The sequence below is a fragment of the Hyperoodon ampullatus genome (genome assembly GCF_949752795.1).
Source record: "Hyperoodon ampullatus genome assembly, chromosome: 7".
Lineage (NCBI taxonomy): Eukaryota > Metazoa > Chordata > Mammalia > Artiodactyla > Ziphiidae > Hyperoodon > Hyperoodon ampullatus.
This window is the reverse complement of record NC_136920.1, coordinates 99,810,344-99,837,737: the sequence shown is the minus strand read 5'-3', so window position 1 is coordinate 99,837,737 and position 27,394 is coordinate 99,810,344. Positions and strand designations below refer to the sequence as shown.

The 27,394-nt window shown below is 43.2% G+C and overlaps 1 protein-coding gene across 1 annotated transcript in view; it reads left to right on the top strand.

Annotated features, from left to right (window-relative positions):
• HTR3B (5-hydroxytryptamine receptor 3B) overlaps nt 1-22,504 on the top strand; it is a gene marked incomplete at both ends in the record, with an annotated part of 34,277 nt that extends 11,773 nt beyond the window's left edge. The window contains 7 exons of the mRNA XM_079708251.1: nt 9,686-9,730; nt 10,051-10,160; nt 10,960-11,129; nt 11,643-11,800; nt 20,816-21,026; nt 21,160-21,342; nt 22,353-22,504. Coding sequence (XP_079564377.1) covers nt 9,686-9,730; nt 10,051-10,160; nt 10,960-11,129; nt 11,643-11,800; nt 20,816-21,026; nt 21,160-21,342; nt 22,353-22,504 — 1,029 coding nt within the window. The remainder of the gene's footprint in view (nt 1-9,685; nt 9,731-10,050; nt 10,161-10,959; nt 11,130-11,642; nt 11,801-20,815; nt 21,027-21,159; nt 21,343-22,352) is intronic.
• Nucleotides 22,505-27,394: the final 4,890 nt, after the last annotated feature.

Below are 27,394 nucleotides of genomic sequence, written 5' to 3'. Positions count from 1 at the left end.
GGTTCTGTGCACCCTTCACCCATTGCCCCCCAATGTTAACATCTTGCATAAATACAGTACAGTATCAGTACTAGAAAATGGACTTTGGTGCTTATTCAAATTTCTCCAGTGCATGTGTGTGTATGTTCCTCTATAATTTTATCATATGTGTAGCTTTGTGTAACCACCACTACCACCACATCAAGCTACACAATCATCATCACAGGGCTCCCTGGTACTGTTCCTTTACAGCCGCAATCCTTTCTCCCCTCTAACCCTTAGCCCCTGGCAACCAATAAATCCCTTCTCTATCTTTATAATTCTGTTATCTCAAGAATATTATATAAATGGAATCATGTAGTATCTTACCTTTGAGGTTGGCTTCTTTCATTCAGTGTGATTCCCTTCAAGTTCATCCAAGTTGTTGTGTGTATCAATAGTTCACTCTTTTTTGTTGCTGAGTAGTATTCCAGGGTATTGCTATTTTAACCTGTCAATCTATGCATTTTAATGGAAGTGTTTTGTCCATTTACCAATACCATCTTGCTATTTGTTTTCTAGCTGTCTCATCTGTTTTCTGTTTTCTGCTCTTCTTATCCTGCCTTATTTTGGATAAATTAAATATTTTTTAATATTTGATTTTAGTTCCTCTAAAATAAAATTAGCTTTTTTGCAATCCCTCTGTGTATTGTTTTTAGATGTTATTTTAGGGATTTCCATACCCATCATTAACTTAATACAATGTACTTAGAATTAATGTTATTACGCTTCATATAAAATGTACAAATCTTACAACAGTAAAACTCTAGTTACCTGTTCCCCTTACATTTACATACATAATACGCCCTACAATACAATGTTATTTTAATGTACTTAAAAAATAATTCAATAATTTTAATTTATTTTAATGGAGGTGCTTCTCTATGTTAATATCTTAGTGCTGCACCATGAATCATAGACTCTGATTTTTTGACTGAGACTCAGGTATTGAAATTGATGAAAAATACTTTAAAACTGAAAGTATAAATTTTCTGTTATAACACGGTTTAAATTATTTTTTATCCAATGAAGTTATTTTAGCATAATTTTCCTCGAGCTTAGATAAACCCCTACTCATTATTTCTTCATAAGCATGTATATTTATTTATTTATTTTTAACATCTTTATTGGAGTATAATTGCTTTACAATGGTGCGTTCGTTTCTGCTGTATAACAAAGTGAATCAGCTATACATATACATACATCCCCATATCTCCTCCCTCTTGCATCTCCCTCCCACCCTCCCTATCGTACCCCTCTAGGTGGACACAAAGCACGGAGCTGATCTCCCTGTGCTATGTGGCCATAAGTAGGTACATTTAAATGAAACACAAAAAATCCTCCTTTTAACACACAATTTCACTTTTCTCAGCTTTATTTTCCCACTCACACTAGTAAAAGTACTATATCTAAGATCCTAGAAAATACTGTTTAATTAAATGCCAGAAAACACCCACCCTTACTCTCCAAAAGACCTAGTCTTACACAAACCTTCAGTAGAAAACTCCTTTAAATGTCTTTTCTATTTGGATGTTGAACTAGAATTTTGGAGACAATTTTCTGGGGCTGCATCTTCACTTACTTAAGAGATATTAGTCCTTGCTATTTAGTTGTCAGTGGGTTATTACGTCTATATTGTTTATCGGACATTGTCCAATGGGAAAAGCTTGATTTGAATAAAGACACGATATGAACTATGTTATATGAAACTCCAGGGAAGAGATAGAATCAGCCTTGAGTTAAGAGCTGAAGACAGATTTCTAGGTCTCTCCTCATTCTTGTACTTTCTGACTTCATATTGGTGAAAGTGAAGTAGAACGGCTCAGGCTTTCCTTTAGAGGCTTATTTGGAGATAAAGAAAAGGAATAAAGTCTTTATATTACTAATTCCCTTGGAACAACTGCATCAAATTGAAAGTTTTAATCTAACTCTTTCTTCTTACCCCAATAAAAGAAAATAAAATTATATCCCTTATGGTGGGTAAGGAGAACACCATTATTTTTTCAAAGATATGATTTTCTCCGCTGTTGTGAAATATACTAATTTTTTACAAGAATATGTTAGACATATTTTATTGGATATGGAAAACTTGCCTTCAGAAATATGGAAAAATCTTATATTCCATCCCTCTAATTTTATCCCTATCTACTGTCTTAACTTTATCTTCTACATGTACTCAATGCTACAATGAACCTGAACTTTTTGTTTCCTGCCTATATGCTGTTAATTCTGCTATTTCCTCCACTGAATGTGTTTTCCTCTTCATTTGCCATCTATCAAATATTATAGTCCTCAAATCTAGCTCCTAAGAGAAATTTTCCTCAATTCTCCAAACTGACAGCAATGTCTCCCTCTTTTGAATCCAACGAAGTATGTATATTTCTTAATGCCCATAGTTAATTGTTAAAATGTCACATACACTAATAGCTACTTGAGGGAAGGATTTTCTAACTCATAATCCTATTTCCCACAATATGCAGCATAGTATATCTTACTTCAAAGCTACTGGGTAGATATTTGTCTAACCAATTAATTAAGATATGTGAGTAAAATTCTAGGGTTGTCTTTATGAATGACTCAGTCTAATATACTTTGCAAATGTCTCTATTACATTCAGGTGGGCTGTTCCTAAAGTTTGTTCCAGAGGCAGGGCTGGTTTGAAGGACTTGATGAAAATTGCTCACAAATTCTGCTCAGACAAGGACACTCCCAATGTGAATAGATAACTTGTTGGATGCATCTACCAGCAGCTGAACTGCTGGCAACTTTTGTTTGGAGTGAAGAGCTTTCAGCCCAGCTTTCATCAGTGCACCTCCCTTCCGTTATGTTTTGCCTCCTGTTCTGTTTACATGAAAGACTACAGTCTTGTCTTAGAATTTCTGGGTATTATGTGTACCTTAGGGAAATCTGATTACAGAGATAATCTACTAACAGGGAAGAGTTTCCATTTGTTTCTATTGAGTTTTGTCAATTCTGAATCCAAGATTCCTTTGTATTCCAGTCCATTGACTAGAGCCTCCCAGCCAGACGTTGAGGCATCTGTTTCTATAGCCTTTGGAACTGGGAAAGATAAATAAGAATGTGTGGGAATTATCTGTATATTTGCTAACCACCAATTTAGATCTAAATAGACTCCCTCTGTTAGGTAGACTAATGAATTCCAATTCTCTGAAATATCCTTTGCTTTTAACAAGCAAGATGGAAGGCATCTAAAGAAAAAAATAAAAGAAAGAGATGCACAGAGGGAAAAGCTGCGAATAATGCCACCAGAGAACCAATTATGTTCACCAGCTGGCATTGAGAAACTTGTTTCCCTTGACAAAAAAAAAAAAACTTCAGTTTTAGCCTCAAACTTCTTTTTGACATTGTGTTCTTTAGGGCTGAATGACAAATCCTCCCAGACACCCACGTAAGATATTAGGGAAAAAATTCTTAACATTATTGTTACGTGTAACATGACAAAGAGCTTGGCAGGAGGAGAAAAACAAGCGAAGGCATCAACATGGCAGTTAATAAGAACCAACTAGATAAAATGACAGTGAAAATGAAACGTTAATACGTAGAGACCTTCCTCCCCAGCCACATGACTGAGTCAACGAGTTATGTTCACAACTTGACATGACAGTGATAAAGAAACTGGTTGGGACATTTCATAGATGTAAAAGTATATTTGTTATGAAAGAGTAGCTAAAAGCTATATTTCTCAGTAATAGAAACAACATTTTGTACTTTTTCCCCTGTTAAGGGGGGACCCTCTTTGATTGCAGCTAAGCCTAGAACTGTGCCTTTTGTGTGCTAGTGGGTGAGATATGATCTATTTCAGGCTCTCTCAGCCAGTAAAACTTGGAAGAAAGTGGTGTCACCCAATCTTGGGCTCTCAGTAGAGGTCTTTTTTTAACTGCCCTGAGCCCCTCAGAGCCAATCTTGGCTGGGAGTCCTCTCTGTACCTCCTCCAAGCTGTTTCTTGGGGAAATACTTGTGAATTCAGTGTTTTCATTTTGTACAGTCAGTCCTCCATATCCGTTTTGTATTTGCAGATTGAACCAACTGTGCCTCGAAAATATATTTTTAAAAAAATTCCAGAGACTTCCCTGGTGGCTCAGTGGTTAAGAATCCACCAGCCAATGCAGGGGACAAGGGTTCGATCCCTGGTCCGGGAAGATTCCACATGCTGTGGAGCAACTAAGCCCGTGTGCCGCAACTATTGAGCCCATGTGCCACAGTTACTGAAGCCCACGTGCCTAGAGCCCGCGGTCTGCAACAAGAAAAGCCACTGCATTGAGAAGCCTGGGCACCACAACAAAGAGTAGCCCCTGCTCTCTGCAACTAGAGAAAGCCCGCACGCAGCAACAAAGACCCAAGGCAGCCAAAAATAAATAAATAAAATAAATAAATTTATTTTTAAAAATTCCAGAAAGTTCCAAAAAGCAAAACTTGAATTTACCATGCTTCAACAACTATTTACGTAGCATTTCATTGTATTGGGTATTATGAGTAATCTAGAGATGATTTAAAGTATACTGGAGGATGTGTGTAGGTTATATGCAAATACTTCTCCATTTTATACATAAGGGTCTTGAGCATCTATAGATTTTGGTATCTGAGGGGGTTCTGGAGCCAATCCCGCATGGATACTGAGGGACAACTGTATACCATTTTAAAACCTGCCTTTCTCAAGTATCTATTTGAAGTTCATAAAAATCTGCAGAGCAAGTTCACTCAGACTAACCTTTGCTGAACCACGGAAGTAGAGTCCCTCTGTATCTGTGCACAATCCCTTTTTTCTCAAGGTACCTAGAAATGTTTATTCAATAACAACTTGCTTTTTTGATTGCAAAAAGGGGGAACTTTAAAAAGTGTATTGTTTCTCTTTCAAATGATGCCATCCTGTGTACACCTGTATAGTCTGAGCACTACACAATTCCAGGTGCACCCCCCACAAGAAGTAAATATCAATGGCTCCTCCCTACCCCCCACCCAACCTGGATTGAAGAGAGTGGTAGTCTTGACCCTATGCACAAAGATTATATATTTTTGATGTGATTGGATAACTGACTGGATAATTAATTTAATATACTTTGTTCTGGGGAGGAAAATGGAGCTGTTATTGCTTTCATGCCATAACTCCCCAATTCTATTATTTTACTGAAATTGGTATTATACTTAATATTACAGAAATACAAATGTTATTTAAATGACTCCTTAGCTTTGAACCAAAATCAGTAAGGAAGTGTTTTACACATTTTATTTCACATGTTTTCATCTTGGATTTTTCATGCCTCTTATTCTCTTTGAAGGATACAATTGGAAAGGAATGGTTTCATCAGTAGTTTGTACCAGCCTTCTTACTTATACATTCCCTGAAACATCTTCAAAAATGGTTTCCTGGGACTACCCTGGCAGTCCAATTGTTAAGCTTCCATGCTTCCACTACTGGGGGCATGGGTTCGATCCCCAATCAGGGAAATAAAATCCTGCATGCCACATGGTGTGGCCAAAAAATAATGATTTTCTTTTTCTTTATTAATACACTTTTTAAATGGCAGTTCTATTGAGATATCACAAAACTCATCCATTTAAAGTGTATAATTCAGGGCTTCCCTGGTGGCGCAGTTGTTGAGAGTCCGCCTGCCGATGCAGGGGACACGGGTTCGTGCCCCGGTCCGGGAAGATCCCACATGCCGCGGAGTGGCTGGGCCCATGAGCCATGGCCGCTGAGCCTGCGCGTCCGGAGCCTGTGCTCCTCAACGGGAGAGGCCACAACAGTGAGAGGCCTGTGTACCGCAAAAAACAAAAAAACAAAACAAATAAAGTGTATAATTCAGTGGTTGCAGTATACTCACAGAGCTGTGCAACCATCACCACTATCTAATTTCAGAGCATTTCGTCACTTCCAAAGATTTCATACCATTAGCAGCCGCATCCTGCACCCCACCCCCACCGGCCCTAGGCAAACACTAATCTACTTTTTAAGTTTTCTTTTGATGTGGACCATTTTTTAAAAAGTCTTCATTGAATTTGTCACAATATTGCTTCTGTTCTATGTTTTGTAGTTTTTTTATTTTTGGCTGCAAGGCATGTGGGATCTTAGCTACCCAACCAGGGATCAGACCTTCACTCCCTGCATTGGAAGGTGAAGTCTTAACCACTGGACTGCCAGGGAGGTCCCACTAATCTACTTTTTATCTCTATAGATTTGCCTATTCCAGACATTTCATATAAATGATATCATACAATAAATGGCCTCTTGTGATTGAATTCTTTCATTTAGCGTAATGTCTTCAAGTTTCATCCATGTTGCAGCATGTATGAACTTGCTACTTTTTAGTGCTGAAAAATATTCTATTGAATGGATATGTACCACATTTTGTTTATCCATTCATCAGTTGATGGACATTGGGTTATTTCTACTTTTTGGCTGCTATGAACAGTCCTGTACAAGTTTGCTTTTTTTCCTGTACACACTGTGTGTGTGTGTGTACTTCTGTTTTCAAGAGTCTTGGTTATTCACTTAGGAGTGCAGTTGCTAGGTCCTATGGTAACTCTATATTTAACATTCTGAGGAACTACCATACTGTTTTGCAAAGTGGCTGCACCATTTTATAATCCCACTAGTAATGTAGGGGAGCTCTAATTTTTCTACATTTTCCCAACACTTATTTTCTGTCTTTTTAATTTTATCCATCCTAGTGGGGTGAATTGGTATCTCATTGTGGTTTTGATTTGCATTTCCCTAATAACTAATGATGTCGAGCATCTTTTCAAGTGTTAAATGGCCACATTTATATATCTCCCTTGGAGAAATATCTATTCAAGTCCTTTGCTTATTTTAAAATTATTAATTTTGCTTGTGGTAAACTACACATAATTTAACATTTCCATCTTAACCTTTTTTAAGTGTACAGTTCAATGGCATTAAGTACATGCTCATTGTTGTACAAACATCACCACTGTCCATCTCCAGAACTCTTCATCTTCCAAAACTGAAACCCTACAGTCATTAAACACCAGCTCCCCATTTCCCATTCCCCAGCCCCTGGCAACCATCATTCTACTTTCTGTCTCTATGAATTTGACTAGTCTAGGTACTTAGACTACATATAGTGGAATCATAAAATATTTGTCCTTTTTTTTTTTGGCAGTACACGGGCCTCTCACTGTTGTGGCCTCTCCCGTTGAGGAGCACAGGCTCCGGATGCGCAGGCCCAGTGGCCATGACTCACGGGCCCAGCCACTCCATGGCATGTGGGATCTTCCCAGACCGGGGCATGAACCCGTGTCCCCTGCATCAGCAGGTGGACTCTCAACCACTGCGCCACCAGGGAAGCCCTATTTGTCCTTTTGTGACTGGCTTATTTGTGACTTTGCATAGTGTCTTCAAGGTTCATCCATGTTGTAGCATGTGTCAGAATTTCCTTCCTTTTAAAGACTAAATAATATTACATTGCATATATAATACCACATTTTGTTCATCCATTCATCCACTGAGGGACACTTGGGTTGCTTCCACCCCTTGGCTATTGTGAATAATGAACATGGATGTACAAATATCTGTCCAAGTCCCTGCTTTCAATTCTTTTGGGTAAATGCCGAGGAGAGGAATTTTTGGACCATGTAGTAATTCTATTTTTAAGTTTTTAGGAACTGCCATACTGTTTTCCATAGCAGCTGCACCATTTTACATTCCCAACAATAGTGCACAAGAATTCCAATTATCCTCACCAACACTTATTTTCTGCTTTAAAAAAAAATAGTAGCCATCCTAATGAGAGTGAAATGGTATTTCATTGTGGTTTTGGTTTATATTTCCCTAATGATTAGAGATTACATCAGCCAGCTCCGACTGCCATAACAAATACCATAGACTGGGTGGCTTAAACAACAGAAATTTATTTCTCACAGTTCTGCAGGCTGGGCAGTTCAAGATCAAAGTTCCAGCCAATTTGGTTCCTAGTAAGAGCTCTCCTCCTGGCTTGCAGATGGCTGCCTTCTCACTGTGTCCTCACAGGGAGGAGAAAGAGAGATCATTCTCTCTTCCTCTCTTTCTAAGGTCACCAATCCTATTGGATGATAGCCCCACCCTTTTGACTTCATTTAACCTTAATTATCTCCTAAAAGTCGTATCTCCAAATACAGTCACATATGAATTTTGGAAGAACACAGTTTGGTCCATAACTGTGATGTTGAGCATATTTTCATGTATTTATTGGCCATTTGTATATCTACTTTGGACAAATGTGTATCCAAGTCTTTTGTCCACTCTTAAATAAGGATATTGGTTTTGTTTTGAGCTGTAGAAGTTTTTTAATATTCAGGATAATAACCCTTTATCAGATATAGGATCCACAAATGTTTTCTTCCATTCCATGAGTTGCCTTCTCACTCTGTTGACTGTGGGTTTTTTTTGTTTTTGTTTTTGTTTTTTTTGTGTGGTATATGGGCCTCTCATTGTTGTGGCCTCTCCCATTGCGGAGCACAGGCTCCGGACACGCAGGCTCAACGGCCATGGCTCACAGGCCCAGCCGCTCCACGGCATGTGGGATCATCCTGGACCGGGGCACGAACCCGTGTCCCCTGCATCAGCAGGCGGACTCTCAACTACTGCACCACCAGGGAAGCCCTGACTGTGTCCTTTGATGCTCATTTTTAAATTGGGTTATTTATCTTTTTATTGTTGAGTTGTAAGAGTTCTTTATATATTCTGGATACAAGCCCCTTACTAGGTATATGATTTGCAGATATTTTCTCCCATACTGTGGGTTGTCATTTGACTTCCTGATGATGTCCTTTCAAACACAAAAGTTTTAACTTTTGATGAAGTCCCGTTTACTTTTTCTTTTGCTGCTTGTGCTTGTGGTGTCATATCTAAGAAATTATTGCCTAATTCAAAGTCATGACGTTTACTCCTATGTTTTGTTCTAAGAGTTTTATAGTTTTAGCTCTTACATTTTGGTTTATGATCCATTTTGAGTTAATGCTTGTATATGGTATGAGATATTCCTTTTCTTTTAATCCCTAAGAACACAATCATTTTAGCATGTTTTTACTAGATTCAATATGAAAAAAAAATAGTAAAGTGGGTTTTTTTGTTTGTTTGGGGAGATCTTTTTTTTTTTAATCACTGACTCATTGCAGACGTGGGAAGCCACATCTATTTATATCACCAAAAATATACCTCACTTGGATTAAGCTCATTCAGTCTGTTTTATAAGCAGAGAAATCCAAGCATAAGGTAACAACAGGAATGGCTGCCAATGGCAGTTGAGATAACACTCATTGAAAGATTATGAATAACATCTTGATTACAAATAAAAGCGTGGTCTCATCTTTTTAGTCCAAAATTGGCTACGACTACATATCATCTTTTAGTCTGATTAATGGCAGAGTAACAATTAGAGTAGGAAAGAGATTAGCAAATCATTTAAGATGTCAAGTGCAGTTAGTGTGTCATTTTATCATAGATAATATAGTAAAGCTCATAGCGACAGGTGTATGTAACAAATAAGAACTGAAAATACTCAGATATTGAAGAGCCAAGTTAATGTTTCTAAAATCAGCATTATTTCATTGGATTTGATTTTCTTCCTCTGAATTGTCATACTGTTGAATTGGGCTTTGACTTAGTGACACTCTAAGATTTGGTGTGGATGTTCTTTTTGCTTTGCAGGATGCACAGAATCAAAAATTAAAGACAAGTGTATGGTATCGTGAGGTAAAAGATTATGTTTTCTTCCATGCATGCTGGACTCCTGAATTCGATCTGTTGCAAGATGTAATTATTCGAAGAACTAGATACTATCTTGTGTTTCTAGTTCTTTATGTCTGCAGCAGACCTGATTTATTAGAATCTGAGTAAGATACATGGCTGTGGTTTCTGGTTGGGGCAACTCTCTTTAGGAGTTGAATGGAAAGTCTTCTTCCCTGACAGATAGAACCAATGGGCTGATCAATTGAGTTATTCATCCGAATCCCTCTCCAGTTCTTTGATGAGATTGACATTGCCCCTTTGTGATGTTTCCTTTTTGGCTACAGGTTTGGGATGATGAGTTTTTATCCTGGAACTCCAGCATGTTTGATGAGATTAGAGAGATCTCCCTACCCCTAAGTGCCGTCTGGGCTCCTGATATCATCATAAATGAGTTGTAAGTGTGCTGGGGTGTGTTTCTGTGGGGTTTAGACTGCTTAGAATATTCAGGCTGGTTGCTGCTTCCTTTAAGTCATTGTTACTATTTTTTGTTTCTCAACTTGAAGAAGGGCATACTGTTGGGAATATTCAGGTTAGAAGTACCATGAGTTGACATCATTTAAGATACAGATTTGATTGCTAATGCTTGATGTTACTCATGGATTATGTCTCTGTGTGTGTGTGTGTGTGTGTGTGTGTGTGTGTTTGTTTTATACATTTACTTATTTATTTATATTTTTTATTTTTGGCTTCATTGGGTCTTTGTTGTTGCGCGTGGGCTTTCTCTAGTTGAGGGGAGCGGGGGCTACTCTTCGTTGCGGTGCATGAGCTTCTCTCATTGCAGTGGCTTCTCTTGTTGCAGAGCACGGGCTCTAGGCATGTGGGCTTCTGTAGTTGTGGCATGCAGGCTCAGTAGTTGTGGCACACAGGCTTAGTTGCTCCACAGCCTGTGGGATCTTCCCGGACCGGGGCTCGAACCCGTGTGCACTGCATTGGCAGACGGATTCTTAACAACTGCACCACCAGGGAAGTCCTATGTCTGTGTTTTAGCATTAGCAAGTGAGTTGACTTATAAGGCTGTCATTGCTGAACCCACCTTTGCCAGGGTGGCTATCTCATGTAAAGTGTGATTCTGTCTTTGCACTTCTAGGCTAGTCTTGGGTGTTACGGTCACTATCATCTCATAATCAGTTCTGCTTGTGTATTGGAATGACTAAAGCCCTTTCTGTAACAAAGATCTTTTGTGTTTCATATAGTGTGGACATTGAAAGATCACCTGATCTTCCCTATGTTTACGTGAACTCATCTGGGACCATTAAGCACTCTAAGCCCATCCAACTAGTCACTGCATGCAGTTTAGAGACATACGCTTTTCCATTCGATATCCAGAATTGCAGCCTAACCTTCAATAGCATTCTGCACACAGGTAAGCCATGAGAGGTGTAGCCTGCTAGTGGGCAAACACACTTGTGCTGGGTTGGCACACATAGGTGAAATTATTATATTATGCTGTCCCTCAGGTCTATTTTATTCTTGCACATAATTGACTTTTTATAAATCTAAATCTCTTCTTGCAGTTATTTGGCTCCCGCTGTAATTCAGACTAAGTACAGTATTGTGCCCAGAGATATTGCCCTTTGCTGCTGTTGGTTTGAAAATACAATATTAGGCCTCTACTGCCATTGAGAATGTTATAGAAGTCTCATTCTATAGACAATGGAGTACAAACCCTCAGTTCATAGCTGCTTTTTTTCATGACCAGAAAGTTTTTATCCCCCATCCCTACCCCTAATTCAAAATGGTATATTGAACCCCATCTCCATAAGACTGTCCATGTGGGGACAGGAGTAAAAAGGAAGGATTTGAATTGCGAGTTGGAAAAGTGGTTTAATATTGGTGCCTCTCTCCATGGGAAGTCAACTGTTTCTGTTGTTTTCAGTGGAAGATGTAGACCTGGCCTTCCTGAGAAGCAGAGAAGGCATTACACATGACCAAAAAGCATTTTTGAATGACAATGAGTGGGAACTTCCTTCTGTGTCCTCAACGTACAACATCCTGCAGAGCAGCGCTGGAGATTTTGCACAGATTCAGTTGAATGTAAGTCCTCCCCCTTCCTGTCCCTGTTGCCCACTTCTCTGCAGTCTTTCACCTTCTCTATTGGGCTGAGTAGTCTCTCTCCTGCATCTTCTCATTCATTACCACCTAAGTACAGGAGATTCCAATGGTTCCAACATCAAATTGCATTTTGGCATTTCAGAGACCAGAGATTCAGCCATAGATCCTGGACTCCTGCTGTAGCTATTCCATATGTGAATATAAAGAGAAGGGTTTTCAGACAGAGACCTGAACCAGCCACTACAGCAGGAATCTTCAAGCCCTTCAACACATGTAACGTCCTCACTTTTAATTGCTACTGAAAGAGAGAGAAAAAAAACCCCACAAACAACAGCAACAAAAAATTGGGAGAAGAGTGTCTCTTCAACATGAATGTCCTGTTTGCAATTGAGTAAATTACTAATTAATCCCAGACTCAAATGCATAAAATTATCATATTATTAACTTGAGTATCTTGAGGGATTAGCTAACAAATCATCTGCAGGATCCACAGAGACCACTGGTGGTTTCTGGATCAGAGAGAACAACTACTCTAGAACGACGTGATAAGAACAGGAACTTCTCAGATGTGCCACCGGGAATGCCCTTGGCTGCACTGTTCCTGGGGAAATTTGTCCAGCAGACACCTGGGAGGCAGTTGGAGCAGGACAGTGAAGCCTGATACTTTGCAGCAAGTTTCTGCAGCCGGCAGACTTGTCATTAGTATTCAGCCCTGCTTTTCTGCACAAAGTCAGCTGGTGGTGGGAGCTGGGGGCAGTGGGAAGGTCTTTCATGCCAGGTAATCTGATTGAAAAGTAGAGACTACAGACAGGTCAGGATTGCACAGGTGAATTCACACAGATGAAGTCTCCTGGAAACAAACCTTTTGAATAGGAAGGAAAAGTCAGACTAGACTAAGGTGCTATGGTTACCATGGATAATCACATGCTAAGGGGAGTGGTGGGGATGAAATAAGCGATTATTAAGGGCACAGAAGTCCTCCATTGGTTAAAAGGTGTGGTATGCAGCTTTCTAGCAATGCTCTTGTTAAATCAAGGCCTCTTAGACACAGCTGTGATTTGAACCTGACTAATGTATAACGCCGGGCACGAGCTAATCCCAATTCATACCTTCCTTGAGGTAGGGCTTGGGTTCTTGCCTATCCTGCTTGGTTTTTATTAAAGCTTTCATTGTGGCTTGTTTGTCCACTTTTTTACCAAGAGAAAGGGAGGGGGAAAAGAAAGCTTTTTTAATTTCAATGAGTTTCTTGGCTAAGAGTAAACACCTCATTAATTTTAAAGATATCAGCCCGCAAACATTATTAATGCAGCCCGAATAATGGAGAGCATTAAAGGGAAATGTGAGGGAGTAGCACATGCAAGGTGGAACACAGTCACCTATCAAGCACTCTGGAGAACGCTGCACACACCATTACCTACACTGCACGGAGGAGACAAAGATGGGAGACAGGGCAGGTAAACAGGAGTGTGTGTTCCCGTGCGCACAAACTCATTCTCTCCATAGAGCAGCCATTATTTGTAGTTACATGTCACCCTTTACCCTAAATATTAATTGTCTTCTCAACAGTGGCAAGAGGTTTTCTTTTTTTACTTTATTTATTTATTTGTTTGTTTGTTTGTTTTTGGCTGTGTTGGGTCCTTGTTGCTGTGCGCAGGCTTTTCTCTAGTTGCATCGAGTGAAGGCTACTCTTTGTTGCTGCACGTGGGCTTCTCATTGTGGTGGCTTCTCTTGTTGCAGAGCACGGGCTCTAGGTGTGCGGGCTTCAGTAGTTGTGGCACATGGGCTCAGTAGTTGTAGCTCGTGCACGGGCTTAGTTGCTCCGCAGCATGTGGGATCTTCCCGGACCAGGGCTCAAACCCATGTGCCCTGCATTGGCAAGCGGATTCTTAACCACTACGCCACCAGGGAAGTCCTGGCAAGAGGTTTGCTATGTCCTAGCTCCGTGTTAAATATGATGAACAGAGGTGTAAAAGATTGTTAAAGGGAGGAGACGATCTCCTCCCTGGATCTCAGGGACCAAGGTCCCATTCCTTTGTTGTTTTCACTGCCACCCTTCTTTTCCATTCAGTGTTTACATTGAGTGGGGCTGGAGGGGACATCGATGCGAGATTTCATGCTCTTGGAACTTCTCCCTGGGGACCTTTGCCCTGGGGGTTAAGGTTGGTTATCTAGCAGGCTGGCTTCCACCCTGGCCCTCGGGAACAGAGTAGGGAAAGAATCCTGAGAAGAGACACAGATCGTGTTTGGTAAGGCAGGGAGCCAGACTCAGGAGCATTCCTGCAACTTTGGAAGACAAAGTAGATTGAATGACTCTCCAGTTCAGTTCTTTGTCCCCCTTGACCTCTTTCAGCCTCCCTGACTCCCTATTCCCACTATGTGCACCGTGTCTGCTCATGTTCTCCTACTCTGTGCCAGACATCCTACTCTGAATTTAGCAATCAAGTCACCCTGGTGTCCTTCAACGACCTTTAGCCAATAATGTGAAATTCAGAGCCCAGTTCCATGCCAACAATGGGCTGCCAGGGTCCTGACAGCAAAGGGCCAGCTCCCTCTTGATCTAATCACCTCCTATGTCCAAGTCCAGGCTAGGTGGGGCAGGCAGGAGGAACAAAGATCTATTCTAAGTATGTCATCAGCCTGGGCCTGATGTACATGCTGCCATTGATACTGAACCAAAGGCTCCGGGTGCCCCATTAGTTACGGCTAACGTGAAATCCTGTCTGCAGCTCCAGGATATGTATTGTTGATCAGAGGACACCGCTGACACTTTGGAGTCAGGCTGCATTCCATAGGGGGCCCAGAGCACAGGCACCTCTGCCTACCAGGATGTCTGTGTGCAGCCTCGCACCCCATCCAGCAGCCATAGGAGGGAAGGTTTCCTCCAATACATTGTCAGAGGTGCTGGTTCCCAGAAACAGCAGGATGAACATTTGATTTCTATATGGTAGTGTTTTGTTTCTTTTTTGTTTGTTAAAGAATGAGGGTAGAAGTGAGAGGCGGTAGAAATAAAATTTGAGAACTCACGCTGGATAGAAAAGGGCGGACCGTTGTGGGAACTAAAGTGAGCCCGACCACAGATGTCCTCTCACTGACTAAATGTTCATGCGGTCAGAATTGGGAGGCCCACAGGGGACTCCTAGAAAAATGCAGAGGGGCATCTGGGAAAGAAAGGCGCCTTGTTTACCCTCATTTTCAGATATAATTTTCCTTTCTAGATAGGGTAGATTAATTTCGTTGAGATATCTATTGAATGCAGCTCAGAAACTTGATAGAAGATCCTTCTAAGCTCTATTAGGTCACTCCAGAGAGAGAGAGAAAGAGAGGAGAGAGACAACACACACATAGATAGATAGATAGATAGATAGATAGGTAGAGAAAGAGAGAGAGAGAATTTAGACCCCTAGAAACCTTTCCAGGGTCACTCAAGTAACCCTGGAATCACAGACTTTCTGCTAATACAACCCGACCCATGGTCTAGATCCAAGAAACTCTCACTCTTGTGCAAGGATCTTACTTAAATGGCCGCAACTTTCCTATTCTTTCTGAATTGGAAATGTTAGGAGGGGCTTGGGAGAGGAGGAAAATGGGCTTCTGTATGAAGCTTGAGTCTGGGCGTCAAAATTCCAACTATGTTATAAAGATGGTCATGCAAAATTGAGTACTGGTGAGGTCTACCATCAAGGAGGCAATTAGAGGCTAACCTTGGGGCCTATTCCATCTCCAAGGAGCTCTCCACATACACATTCTGAATTAGATTGATCTCTTTCATTAACATCAATAGGCTCCAAATACCTTTGTGTACTTATTATTACCTGGCTTTAATGGATAATGAAATTGTGGCATAATATTGCTAACACCTGAAGGGTGTCTAATGGAGAATACGGACTGAAACCAAAGTGCTTTTTCTTCCCCTTCTGTGGAATTTAAAGGCACCAGCTCCTTTAGTCCATTAGAAATGATGGGCTCTAGGCAGGGGCAGTTCTGCAGAGAGTGGTGTCTCACTGAGCTGGTGACATACTGTCCCCTGGCATACAGGGGTCACTGCCTGACATGACCTACCTCTCTAGGTGACCCTCAGAACACTGACCTTAAGACAAGAGCCCCCCTTTGGGCTCACTCCACTCTCCCACCCTACTGGAGCTAAAAGAAGCATTATTAACAGACTCTAATACAGCTCACTGAACACCTTTTGTGCTCTTATTATGCACCAAGCTCAGTGCTGAGCACTGAGGACACAAGCATGAATAAAACAAGACTCTTGGTTCCTATCAAGGGCCTCAAAATCTACCCAGGGAGACATGGTAACAGTAACCACAAAACCAAGCACTGACTCCAAATCAGGCACTGTTTTAAGAGGTCATACTGTAACCCTCACATCTCCATGAGATGCAGCCTCTAAGGATCCACATTTTTACAAGTGTTTGAACTGGGGTGCAGAGAAGTTAAATATCTTAACCAAAGTTATAGGGTGACTGGTGGAGCCTGGACTTGACTCCAGAAACTATGTGCCTAATCCTATATGATGGTGACACACAACTAAAGATAAGCAGTAATATCCCAGTCCGGTCTGTGGCATCCTTCCACTGTGTGTTACTGGCCAAGTCACCTGTATTAGTTTCTTAGGGCTGCTATAACAAAGTACCACTTTAAAACAGTAGAAATTTCTTCTCTCACAGTTCTGGAGGTCAGAAATCTGACATCAAGATGTTGGCAGTGTTGGTTCCTTCTGGGCACTCTGAGGGAGAGACTGCTCCATGCCTCTCCCTTAGCTTTTGGTGGTTGCTAGCAATCTTTGGCTTTCCTTGGCTTGTAGACATATTGCTCCAATGCCTGCCTCTATCTTTACATGGCATTATCCTTTGTATGGATACAAAGGATATCCATTTTTTCTTCTTCTTACAAGGACATCAGTCATATTGGGTTAAGGGCCCACCCTATTCCATATGACCTCACCTTAACTAATTTCATCTGCAATGATCCCATTTCCAAATAAGGTCATATCCTGAGCTTCTGGAAGGACACGAATTTTGGGGGGCATTATTCAACCCAGTACCATCTGCCACCCTCTGACTCCCCCAAATTCATGTCTGTCCCATGTGCAAAATATAGACGCCCTATCCCAACATCCCCAAATGTCTTAACCCATTCCAGTACTGATTCTAAGACCAGAATATCACCTAAACATAAACTCAGAAAGTCCCAAATCTTGTCATCAAATCAAGTATAGACCCTTGGTATGGTCCATTCTGGGGCAAACTTCGATCTGCAGACTTGTGAAATATCTACCCATCAGAATCTGGTTCGTGATCCGATAAGACGTGGGTTGGGGGTTTGGGGGGCAAGAGTAGAGACCTGTCCTGTCACCAGGTCTAACTCTATCATTTAGGATAGTGCCTGATACTCTGTTCATGCTCAATTCATGTTTCTTGATCGGGGGAACAAAGGGCTTTGAGGATCAAAGGAGATCATGAAAACAAAACATTTCTGAAAACTGTGGGATAAAATCAGAGTTTCTTTAGGCTGCATTGGGCTTGTAGAGAAAATTAGTCTAGTCCATAGGTAACATTGCCCCCAGATCAACTTAAAGGAAAAGGTGGGTCCTTTGTGCTTGAAGAAAACCAAAACTGTAGGAATTATTTGATCTGTCTTCGGAATTGGAACATCCTTGCTAAAAGGCAGAAAAATGGCTAAGGTAGTTCTGGAGGGTCTATCTAGTTTTACGATTTTACAAGCCAAACATAGACATAGAGCTTTCTGCTTTATGTCACAGCCCAAGCTAATTGTCCACCCCTGTACCTACCTGTTTACTTTCAGCTATTGTTGATAGCCAGTGAGGAGTATCCTCACAACAGGACAGGCTACATGCTTTGTGGGGCCTCCTGCAAAGTGAAAATGCAGTGCCCCTTGTTTAAAAATTATTAAGAATCTCAAAATGGCACAAAGCCAAGCATGGGCCCATCTCAGTGCAGGACTCCTTGTGACTGCATGAAGCTGGCCTGCCTCTCAGCCTCTTAGCTCTTGCCACGCCTCTCCCCTGGCACCTTGGGGAGCATGAGGTTTGGTGAAACTGCACTTTCCTAGGAACCAGGGACCCTAAGGAGCCACACTGCCCATCTTTGGTTCTGTCCCAGATTTCCATTCACTCTCTGCATCAGCCTCTGGGTGGAGAAGAGTCATCTCAGCATGTGCTATTTACACAGACACTTTATTTAAAGAGTACAACCGCTAATCTCAATTGTACCCAAGATGCTTGGCAAGGCAAAAGTAACCTGTTTTTTTAAAAAGGGAAAAATCAAGGCATGGAGAGGTTCGATACCATCCAGAATCACTTAAACCAGCACCTCAAATTGAGAGGCTTGGAAACTCTGCTGTTCCTTTGACTCTAAGCCTGAGCTCTTTCTGCTTCACCAACATGCCTACTGGTACTTCCCTTTGGGGTGGTGTTCTTCTTCCTCTCCGTACTGTCCACCATGAAGCCTCTGGTGCTGTTCCCACCTCTACCCTCCAGAGACAGCAGTCTTGGGGGGCCCCATCTCCCCATATGGCCAGATCACCAACAGCCCAGGCGGGGCTCGCAACACAAGAGCCCCTGTGGACTCTGGCCCCTCGACTCCCTTCCCCCTGTACCTCCTAGCCACGGCTATGTCCGTCACAGCACAATGAAGGGAGTAGAAAGGTGCAGGTTGGTGACAGGTCATGGTCTTCCGTGTTGACTGCACTTGGGTAAAAATGTATTTTAACCAAATGATTGCAAAGCAGTGAGTGTCACTCTGGTTTAACTATTTGCAGCCAGTTATGTCTCATGTGAAAGACAATAACCAGACTACAATCCACCGACTGGCTCTGGTCTGCAGAACTCCACTGAGTCAGGACATGCTTCCAGACCCAAAGGCGGGGGAGGCCCTGCTCTCACCAGCAAGGTGACATCTGGTCTCACCCAGCCAGACTCTTCGCCCACCACCTTCTGCTCTTTCCCTGGTCTCTGCCCTGGCTCCCGTCTATGGGATCCTCATCCAGAGAGGGAGGCAGAGGTGAGAGAGAAGACCCTGAACTCAGCTCAGAGGTCTGATGAGACCAAGAGTAGGCTGTATGGGAAAGAGCACAGGGCTTGGAACCAGAAGATGTGGGAGCACATCCCAGCTCTGCCACTTACTCAGCTTACTTAGGGGGCTGAGCTTTATTTTTAAAGATCTATAAAGTGGGGATGCTCTATTACCTCCCAACAAACGGACAGTGAAGAGTAAATAAATCACATCCTATGTGAAAAAGTGTCTAGCACACTATCTGACACATAGAAATCATTCAGCTGTTTGGTGAATCAGAGAAATGGGAGATTTCAGACATTATTTTTCTCCAAATCTAACAGCAACATGGCCCAGAACATTCACTTGTTCAGTAAACATTTATCGAATACCCACTGTAAGATAGGTATTATTTCTGGCCCCATGAAGGATTAAAAACATGCCATTTTCACCCTCAAACGGTCATTGCAAAGCAGTAAGTGTCTGATGGGGGAAACAGCCCTGTCATATCATAGTTTCTCTCCAGGAAAGATGAGAATAGATTTTCTGTTAATTACAGACATCTCCTATTCCCATCCCAGAGAAGCTAGGTATAACAAAATGGCAACAGCAATCATTGTAATTTTATGAGTCTTAAATTACCAGCTAAAAAACCTGCTCAGCAGCTCTCTGCCCAGCCATGCTGCAGGTCCTGCTGGGTATCTGCAGTTGCCCCCACCTCACATCTACTTTTGCTCCTGGAGGCTGGTCTACGGCCTGTAGAGTTGGGACTCCTGGTCATGTTTGGCCAATAGCAGGCAGGGGAGACAGTGGCAGGAGACTGGAAGGAGGGGGAGAGTGAGTGGGGCATTTATCTCTCCATTTCTCCCCACCCCACGGTGTCCCCACCAGCTGGCTGTGCTCCTAAGAGGAAGCCACAAGTCCAACCAGCTTTCTGTCCCCTCAAGTTCTAACCACATTCCTGGTCTTTGGTCCTTCAGGCCTAAGGGTAGGAACAGCTGACGCAGTCCCCCAAATCCCTGGGGCACTGTCCTCTTCCTTGTGGTTTCTCTATGTCCTGCCCACACTTTGTCAAGCTCTCTCTACTTTCCCAGTTTAACTGTGCTATTTGTTCCTAACCGGACTCTGACAGATACGCAGGTACTAAAGTGTTTGCGTTCCAGGTAAGAAGAGAGACTAAACCAAAACCAATACAATATATTGCAAACTAAATGGTTTAAAAAGAAAGATTATGGTGTAAAACCTGGTTTTAAAACAGTTTCTCTTTACCAGTTATGTGAATTTGGACAAGCAATTTAATCTCTAGGAATCTCAGTTTCCCGGTTTGTAAAATGGAAATAATAATACCCAGCCCTGTGAGAGAGTGGTAGTATATATATGGACATATATACAGTACCAAATGTAAAATAGATAGTTAGTGGGAAGCCGGCACATAGCACAGGGAGATCAGCTCGGTGCTATGTGACCAGCTAGAAGGGTGGGATAGGGAGGGTGGGAGGGAGGGAGATGCAAGAGGGAAGAGATATGGGGATATATGTATATGTATAACTGATTCACTTCGTTAAAAAGCAGAAACTAACACACCATTGTAAAGCAATTATACTCCAATAAAATCGTTAAAAAAAAAAAATAATAATACCCAGCCCTCAGAGCAGCCCTCAGAGTTGTTGTGAGGATTAAATAAGACAAATCATATGAAACACTTATTCCAGTGCCTGGCATAGAGCAAGTGCTAAATAAATGGTAGCTTCTTCTTATAATGATTAATAATATTAATATTAGTTCTATGTAAAAGCTTAAAGGATTTTTTTCTATTTTCTAAACCGCAAGATAATCTCCTATTCTAAACTACATAGACTTCTCATATTATGCAGAAATGTTGGGATGGCAGAAAGTGTTCTTGGCTAGGGGTTTGGCCAAACATTTGTCCATTGGCTTAGACCCTCTTGTCAACAGATTCCTCATCCCTGTCCAGGTGGTGACTCGCAGGCGCCCACTGGTCTATGTTGTGAGCCTGCTGATTCCCAGCATCTTCCTAATGCTCGTGGACCTGGGGAGCTTCTATCTCCCACCCACCTTCCACGCCAGGATTGTGTTCAAGACCAGCGTGCTGGTGGGCTACACCGTCTTCAGGGTTAACATGTCTGATGAGGTGCCGAAGAGCACAGTGACCACCCCTCTAATTGGTAAGCAGCTCTGGGGTCGCTAGGTACCTGTCTTGCACTACTTCTGTCCAAGATCTGATGTTGCCTTTCAGATGGGGAAGGAAGAGGCCCAGAGACCCTTGCTAACTCCACCTCCTCTGGCTCCTTCCCTCAGGGGTCTTCTTCACGGTCTGCATGGCCTTCTTGGTCCTCAGCTTATCCAAGTCCATCCTGTTGGTCAAATTCCTCCATGATGAGCAGTGCAGCCGGCGGGAGTGGACCTTCCTGTGCCTTCGAGGGGGCACCGATGTGGAAGGGCCTAGAATGGATCCCTGGGCCCAGCTCATTGGGGTAACAGGTTTGTGAGAAGCCTTGAGGTCCCTGCCTGGTTCTGCTTTATCACCCTCAGCCTTAGTTCCCATGGGTGGAGCACCAGGCCGTCTTGAGTTAGCTGTATAAAAAAATGGAAACACCTGCTTCTTAACCTCGCCCTGCATATTACATTACCTCCCTGGAGACTGAAGACCGTCTCCTGCTGGCTTCCCAGAAAGCCACGTGTCAGCCTAGAGATCAGGGCCTCAGTCCCCTTAGCTTGTTTTATTTTCCAGTTTGGAGCCATTGACTCCAGAATAGCAGAGTGCGTACACGTGCACACGCGCACACACACACACACACACACACACAAATAGTTTGTATACATTTGGGATCTGATCGCTTAATGTGCAAAAGTATACAAATCATCCCAGTGTTCCCTTTGGCAACACATATACTAACACTGGAATGATACAGACGTTATCATGGCCCCTGTGCAAGGATAACATGCAAAGTCATGAAGCAGTCCATATTTTCACTGTATCATTGAAAGTTGCCAAGAGAGTACATTCCAAAAGTTCTCATCACAAGAACAAAAATTTGTAACTGTGTGGTGATGGATATTACCTAGGCCTATTGTGGTGAGCATTTCACAATATATACAAACATTGAATCATAATGTTGTATGCTTGAAACTAATATAATATGTCAATTATACCTCAATCAAAAAAAAAAAAAAAAAAAAAAAAAGAACCATTCCAGCCCCTAAAGCTCTAAGTCAATGTGGGCTGGCTGCTAGCTCAGAAAAATCTCCCGGATAGATGTAGCTTCGACACCCTACTTACACAACACCCTACTTGCTGTGTTCTCCAGGGGTTCCTTCAGCGCAGTCTTGCCTCCCCTCAGCAGGTAGGGAGAGTGTCCCCAATCCTAACTAACCCACTGCCCAGTTTTGCCCACCACCTTTCTTGAAGGTTGAGGCCATCGGCTTCAATGGGAAGGCCGGGGGAGCCTTGGTAGCCCCTGGCTCACCTAGAGTGTTTTCCTCTCATGTAGAGCCCCCCATCTGTCAGGAGCACCAGGCCCAGCCACGGACCCTGAGGAAAGTCTGGTCCCAGCTTCAATCTATCAGCAGCTACTTCCAGACCCAGGACCAGGCGGACCGACAGGAGGCTGGGTGGCTGGCCCTCCTGGAACGCTTTGACTGATTGCTCTTCCAAAGCTATCTTGTTTTGCTGGGGTTCTACACTATCACCCTGTGTTCCCTCTGGGTGCTGTGGAGTGGCTTATGAAGACCCAAGTTTGCTGGTCTCCATCAATGTGTTTGCATGGCACTTGGGGAAGGCTGAAAAGTTTTTATGGGGATATTGGAAGGGGACAAATGATGGGGTAAAAAGTTCTCCAGCCCCCGTTGCCTCTTTTCATTCAGCCCAGGGATGCACATCATCGAATTAGCTATTGAATGACCCAGGAGTAATGCATTCATGATGAAAATGCATAAACAGTACGAGGTATCCAGTGAAAAGTAATCCTGCCTTTTTACCCAGTTTGCTCCCCAGAAGTAACCACCGTTAGCAACCTCTTTCAGAAAATTTCTAGCACATTCAAGCATACATGTGTGTTTAAACAGTTTTTTAAAAGGTGTAAGAGCACTCCATCTCCCAGTCCTGTCTTGGTCACTTATTCAGTCAGTCGTTCAACAAAACTTGTATTGAGTGTTGATTAAGTCCTAGGCCTTGTGTTAGGCACACCAGAGAGTACAAAATAAGTCCGTTTCAGATCGTTCTTCACTTGACTTGATCCCTGAGGAACCTTGTTCCAACCAGAACACAAAGTTCCCACCTTATCTATATCCTGGAGCTCTTGTTCCCTTAATCCCAGGTGAGTCTATCTTCCCCTGTGCCTTCTCAGCAGTGCATTCCTATTGGAGGGGATCCAGATCTAGCACAACATTTCATCAACACGCACCATGTGTAAGGCACTGAGCTGGGGGATAGGCATAATGCATGGCCCTTGGGTTCAAGGAGTTTATTATAATCTGCTATCCTTGTATTTGTCTGCTCTGGCTGCCATAACAAAATACCACAGACTGGGTGGCTTAAACAGAGATTGATTTTCTCACAGTTCTGAAGGCTGGAAGTCCAAGATCAAGGTGTTGGTAAGGTTGGTTTCTTCTGAGGCCTCTCTCCCTGGCTTGTAGATAGCTGCCTTCTTCCTGTGGTTCTCTTCTGGGCACATATGTGTCCAAATTTCCTCTTCTTCTAAGGACACTAGTCACACTGGACCAGGGTCCACCCTAATGAACTCATGTAACCCTAACTACTTCTTTAAAGGCCCCGTTTCTAAATACAGTCCCACTGTGTCGTATTGGGGGTTAGGACTTCAACATATGAATTCTGGGGGGACACAGTTCAGCCCATAACACTCACATGATTGTGGAGGCTTGACAAATCCATACTCTGTAGGGTATTCTGGCAGGCTAGAGACTCAGGAAAGAATTGCAGTTTGTGTTCAGAGGCGGTCTGCTGGCTGGATTTTCTCTTCTTCTGGAGAGGTTGGTCTTTTTCTATTAGGGCCTTCAAATGATTGGATGAAGCCCACCCACATTCTGGAGGACAATCTGTTTTACACAAAGTCTACTGGTTTAAAGACTTTAAACATCTAAGAGATACCTTCACAGAAACATCAAGAATAATGTTTGAAGAAATATCTGTGGCCCAGCCAAGTTGACACACAAAGTTAGCCATCAGAGTCCCGATGGCCCCTTAGCTTCCCATCTGTGCCCACAGCCATCTGTCCAGATAGAAGAGCCCTGATCACCTTGCACTCGGGTAACTAATCAACTTCTGGTTCATTCTCCTCAGTGGCCAATTCTGTACTGATTATCCTATCTTATGGCAGTTCCTGTGGCCTCATAACCTGAATCCTAAGGTTAGAATTCAAGCCTTCCATAAAGTTTCCCTCCCCTTATATTTAACTTTCTTCGTTTCTCATTGCTTTCTATTACAGAGCCTTCAATCTAGCCAAGCCAGCCTGCCTACCATCCTGCTCAGGAAGGGGTTCATTTCCATCTAAGCCTCTATTTCTAGTTGGCACAGTCTTCTTCTGTTTCACCAATCTGTAGGTCCCTGTCTAAGGACCTGGCTCAAAGAACAGTCTTCCATCCCCACCCTTACCACCTGATCACCCCATAACTCCGTCCCCTCTCCTCTAACTTCAGACTTACATTATCTCCTATCCTTCTCCCCTTGAATGTTTCGTGGCTCTGTGTGTGTGTGTATCGCTTGTCAACTAGATTGCACACTCCTAAAACAGAAATCTTGTTTTCTATTTATAAGTCATCCTCATCTCTGCCCAGGTCCATACAGAGTTTTTTTCATGGTGATTCTGCCATAACTATTGCAGAGAAACTCATTCTAGCTCATGGCTGATGGTAGACACATTTCTACCATCTACCAGTGTGTTTCCCCAAGTCTGAGGGACTGAATCTGCCCAGGGTCAGACACCCAGTCCCTCAGCATCCCTCACTCAGGACAACCATCAGGATTTGGTGGGTAGAAGAACACAGTGTGCTGAGGGTAAGGCATTACTCCTAACACTGCTTACAGAGGACTGCTGTTTGCTGGGAACTTTTTCCAGCACTAAAATTGCCTTTAAAAAAATCTGCCCTCCCATCCCCCCAAAGGAAAAGAATTTAAATTCAAACAGCCTTTACCCGCATCCTCCCTCTCTCATTACCTCCCAGTTAGTGCTCAACGCCAATTGTCCATGAAATTCCGCTGCTGCTGTTAATGAAATGAGGAGCGTAAGAAGTTTGTGAACAGGAAGTGTCCATGCAAATGTCCACCTGTTTCCCTCCTCGCTTCCTACTTCCTGCTCCTGGTCTCCTCTGCCTCGACCGGCTCAGTTAGCCTCTAAATTGATCCCAAATCTTTCTTCACTGTCTCGGTTATTAGAAAAGGAAAAGATCTGCGGTGAGGTCCCCACTACAGTCTCCTTCCTTTCCACCTCTGTCTTGGAGAAAGCACCTGACTTTGCTCCTGGCTCCATCACTACCTAGCCAGGGGACCTTGAGACTGACCTCTCAGAGCTTCAGCTTACCCTGTTTGACATCGGGGCTGCTTATACTTATTCTACCCATATCACAGAATTTTGAGGATCAGAATGAAGCAATGTATTCAAGAGTACTTGGAAAAGTAAATCATATATCGTGAAATAAAAAGACCTGCCTGCTATCAACAGACGGATTCCATTCTTTAGTCTTTGCTGTGAGGTCCTCTTCCAGCTACCTCTATCAGAATCCATTTATGGACTGGATTCCCCAGAAGGGCCTTTATTCTAGAATCCAAAGGTCAAGGACTGAAGCCACCATATGCCTCCTTGTCAGGGACTTGGGCTGCGGGCCGGGCAAGGGGTGGGGGTGGGTGCTGCCCAAGGGACTTCCCATTTCACTTCCCATGCAGCTCACCTTGGCTTCCTCCTTGGGGAATATCTCCCAGCCTCTCTATGTCAGCAGGCCTTCAGGAGTGAAGCCTGACTGCTGAGCCAGGCCCCAGTGTGTGGACCTCCTCTGTCCAAGTGCCAAGTGGCCCTGATGTCAACATGGCAGCCAGGGACTCAGTCTAAGCCCTGGGTCAGGTCTGCATCCTGAAGCAAAGCTATCATTAGCGAATGGCACTAGAGCCCTCCTCCTGGAATAGTGTCCCTCGGCAGTGGGACGAAGATAGGGCACCAGCAGCCCTTACTTACAGAGCAGCGTTAGTTCAGCCTCTGCAAGTGTTTATACCTTTCATGGTTCCCATTTCATAAAGGGAGGAAACTGAGGAACAGAGCAAAAATGGGATTTTCCCAGCTGTGAATGCTCCTCCATCTGCTGTTTCCCAGAATCTCAGGTAGTTTCAGCACTCACCAAGAAATCACAGCTCCAGTTCTGGGGACTTCACTAACATCTAGAATAAAGAGTTAGTTAAGCACAGCCCCTGGCTAGACAGGCAGCCCTCTATTTGTCATTATATCCAGAAAAACTTCCAAGGGCTGCTGCTACAATCTCCCACAGTCTCTGCAGCCTGTTGGATGGCCAATAATTCGATGGTAGAGGTCTCACTTTCCTCCCAAGACATCCCCACCTCCTTCTCCAGTTGTCCTAGAGGAGAGGAGCTGTGTGGTTAAGGATGCTGAGCCCCTCACCTCTTACATCTCCATGACTCAGCCAGTCTCCCGGGGTCCAGCTTTAAGCCTCTATGGGCCAGACCCATAAATGAACCAAAGAGCCGTCCTGCAGGCAGCCAGCCTGAAGCTGCGCGAAGGCATTAGCTCTCCCCTCGGTAAAGTCCCAAGGCTTCCAGGGCCCTCTCACTTCTCAGGGATCTAATTATATATTTAAAGGCAAGGTTAGTAGGAAGGGGTGGAACTTAAATTTTTACCCTACCCTGTGGCTCTGAGGTTCCAGAAAACTTCAGGTCTTGGGTTTTCTTTTTTCCTTCTTTCTTTTTTTTTTTTTTTTTTTAATCGAAGTATAGTTGATTTACAATGTTGTACCAATCTCTGCTGTACAGCAAAGTTATACATATATAGACTTTCTTTTTTAAAATATCCTTTTCCATTATGATTTATCCCAGGAGATTGGATATAGTCCCCTGTGCTCTACGGCGGGACCTTGTTGTTTATCCATTGTGAATGTAATACTTTGCATCTGCCAACCCAAAACTCCCAGTGCATCCCTCTCCCTCCCCCCTCCCCCTCCCCCTTGGCAACCACAGGTCTGATCTCTGTGTCTGTGAGTCTGTTTCTAGGTCTTGGGTTTTAAGACCAGTTCCCAGATGGTGGGTGGTCGCCCCAGGGCAGGGACAGCAGTTCCTGTGTCCCGTCCAGGAAGGCTGTGCCTCCCTCCCTGCAACCCCATCTGTGCCCCAGGGCCCATCTCAGGTGTTGCCCTGTCCGGTTCCCCAGCTCACACTCCATCTCAGCAGCCAGAAGCTCTTAGTCCTGAGTTATTCACCTGGGAGACAGTAAGAGATTCACAATTAGCTGAGCACCAGCATGGAGGCTTTTGGGAGCTGCCACGCCCCCAGCACACTCCGTTGGCATGCAGAATTGAA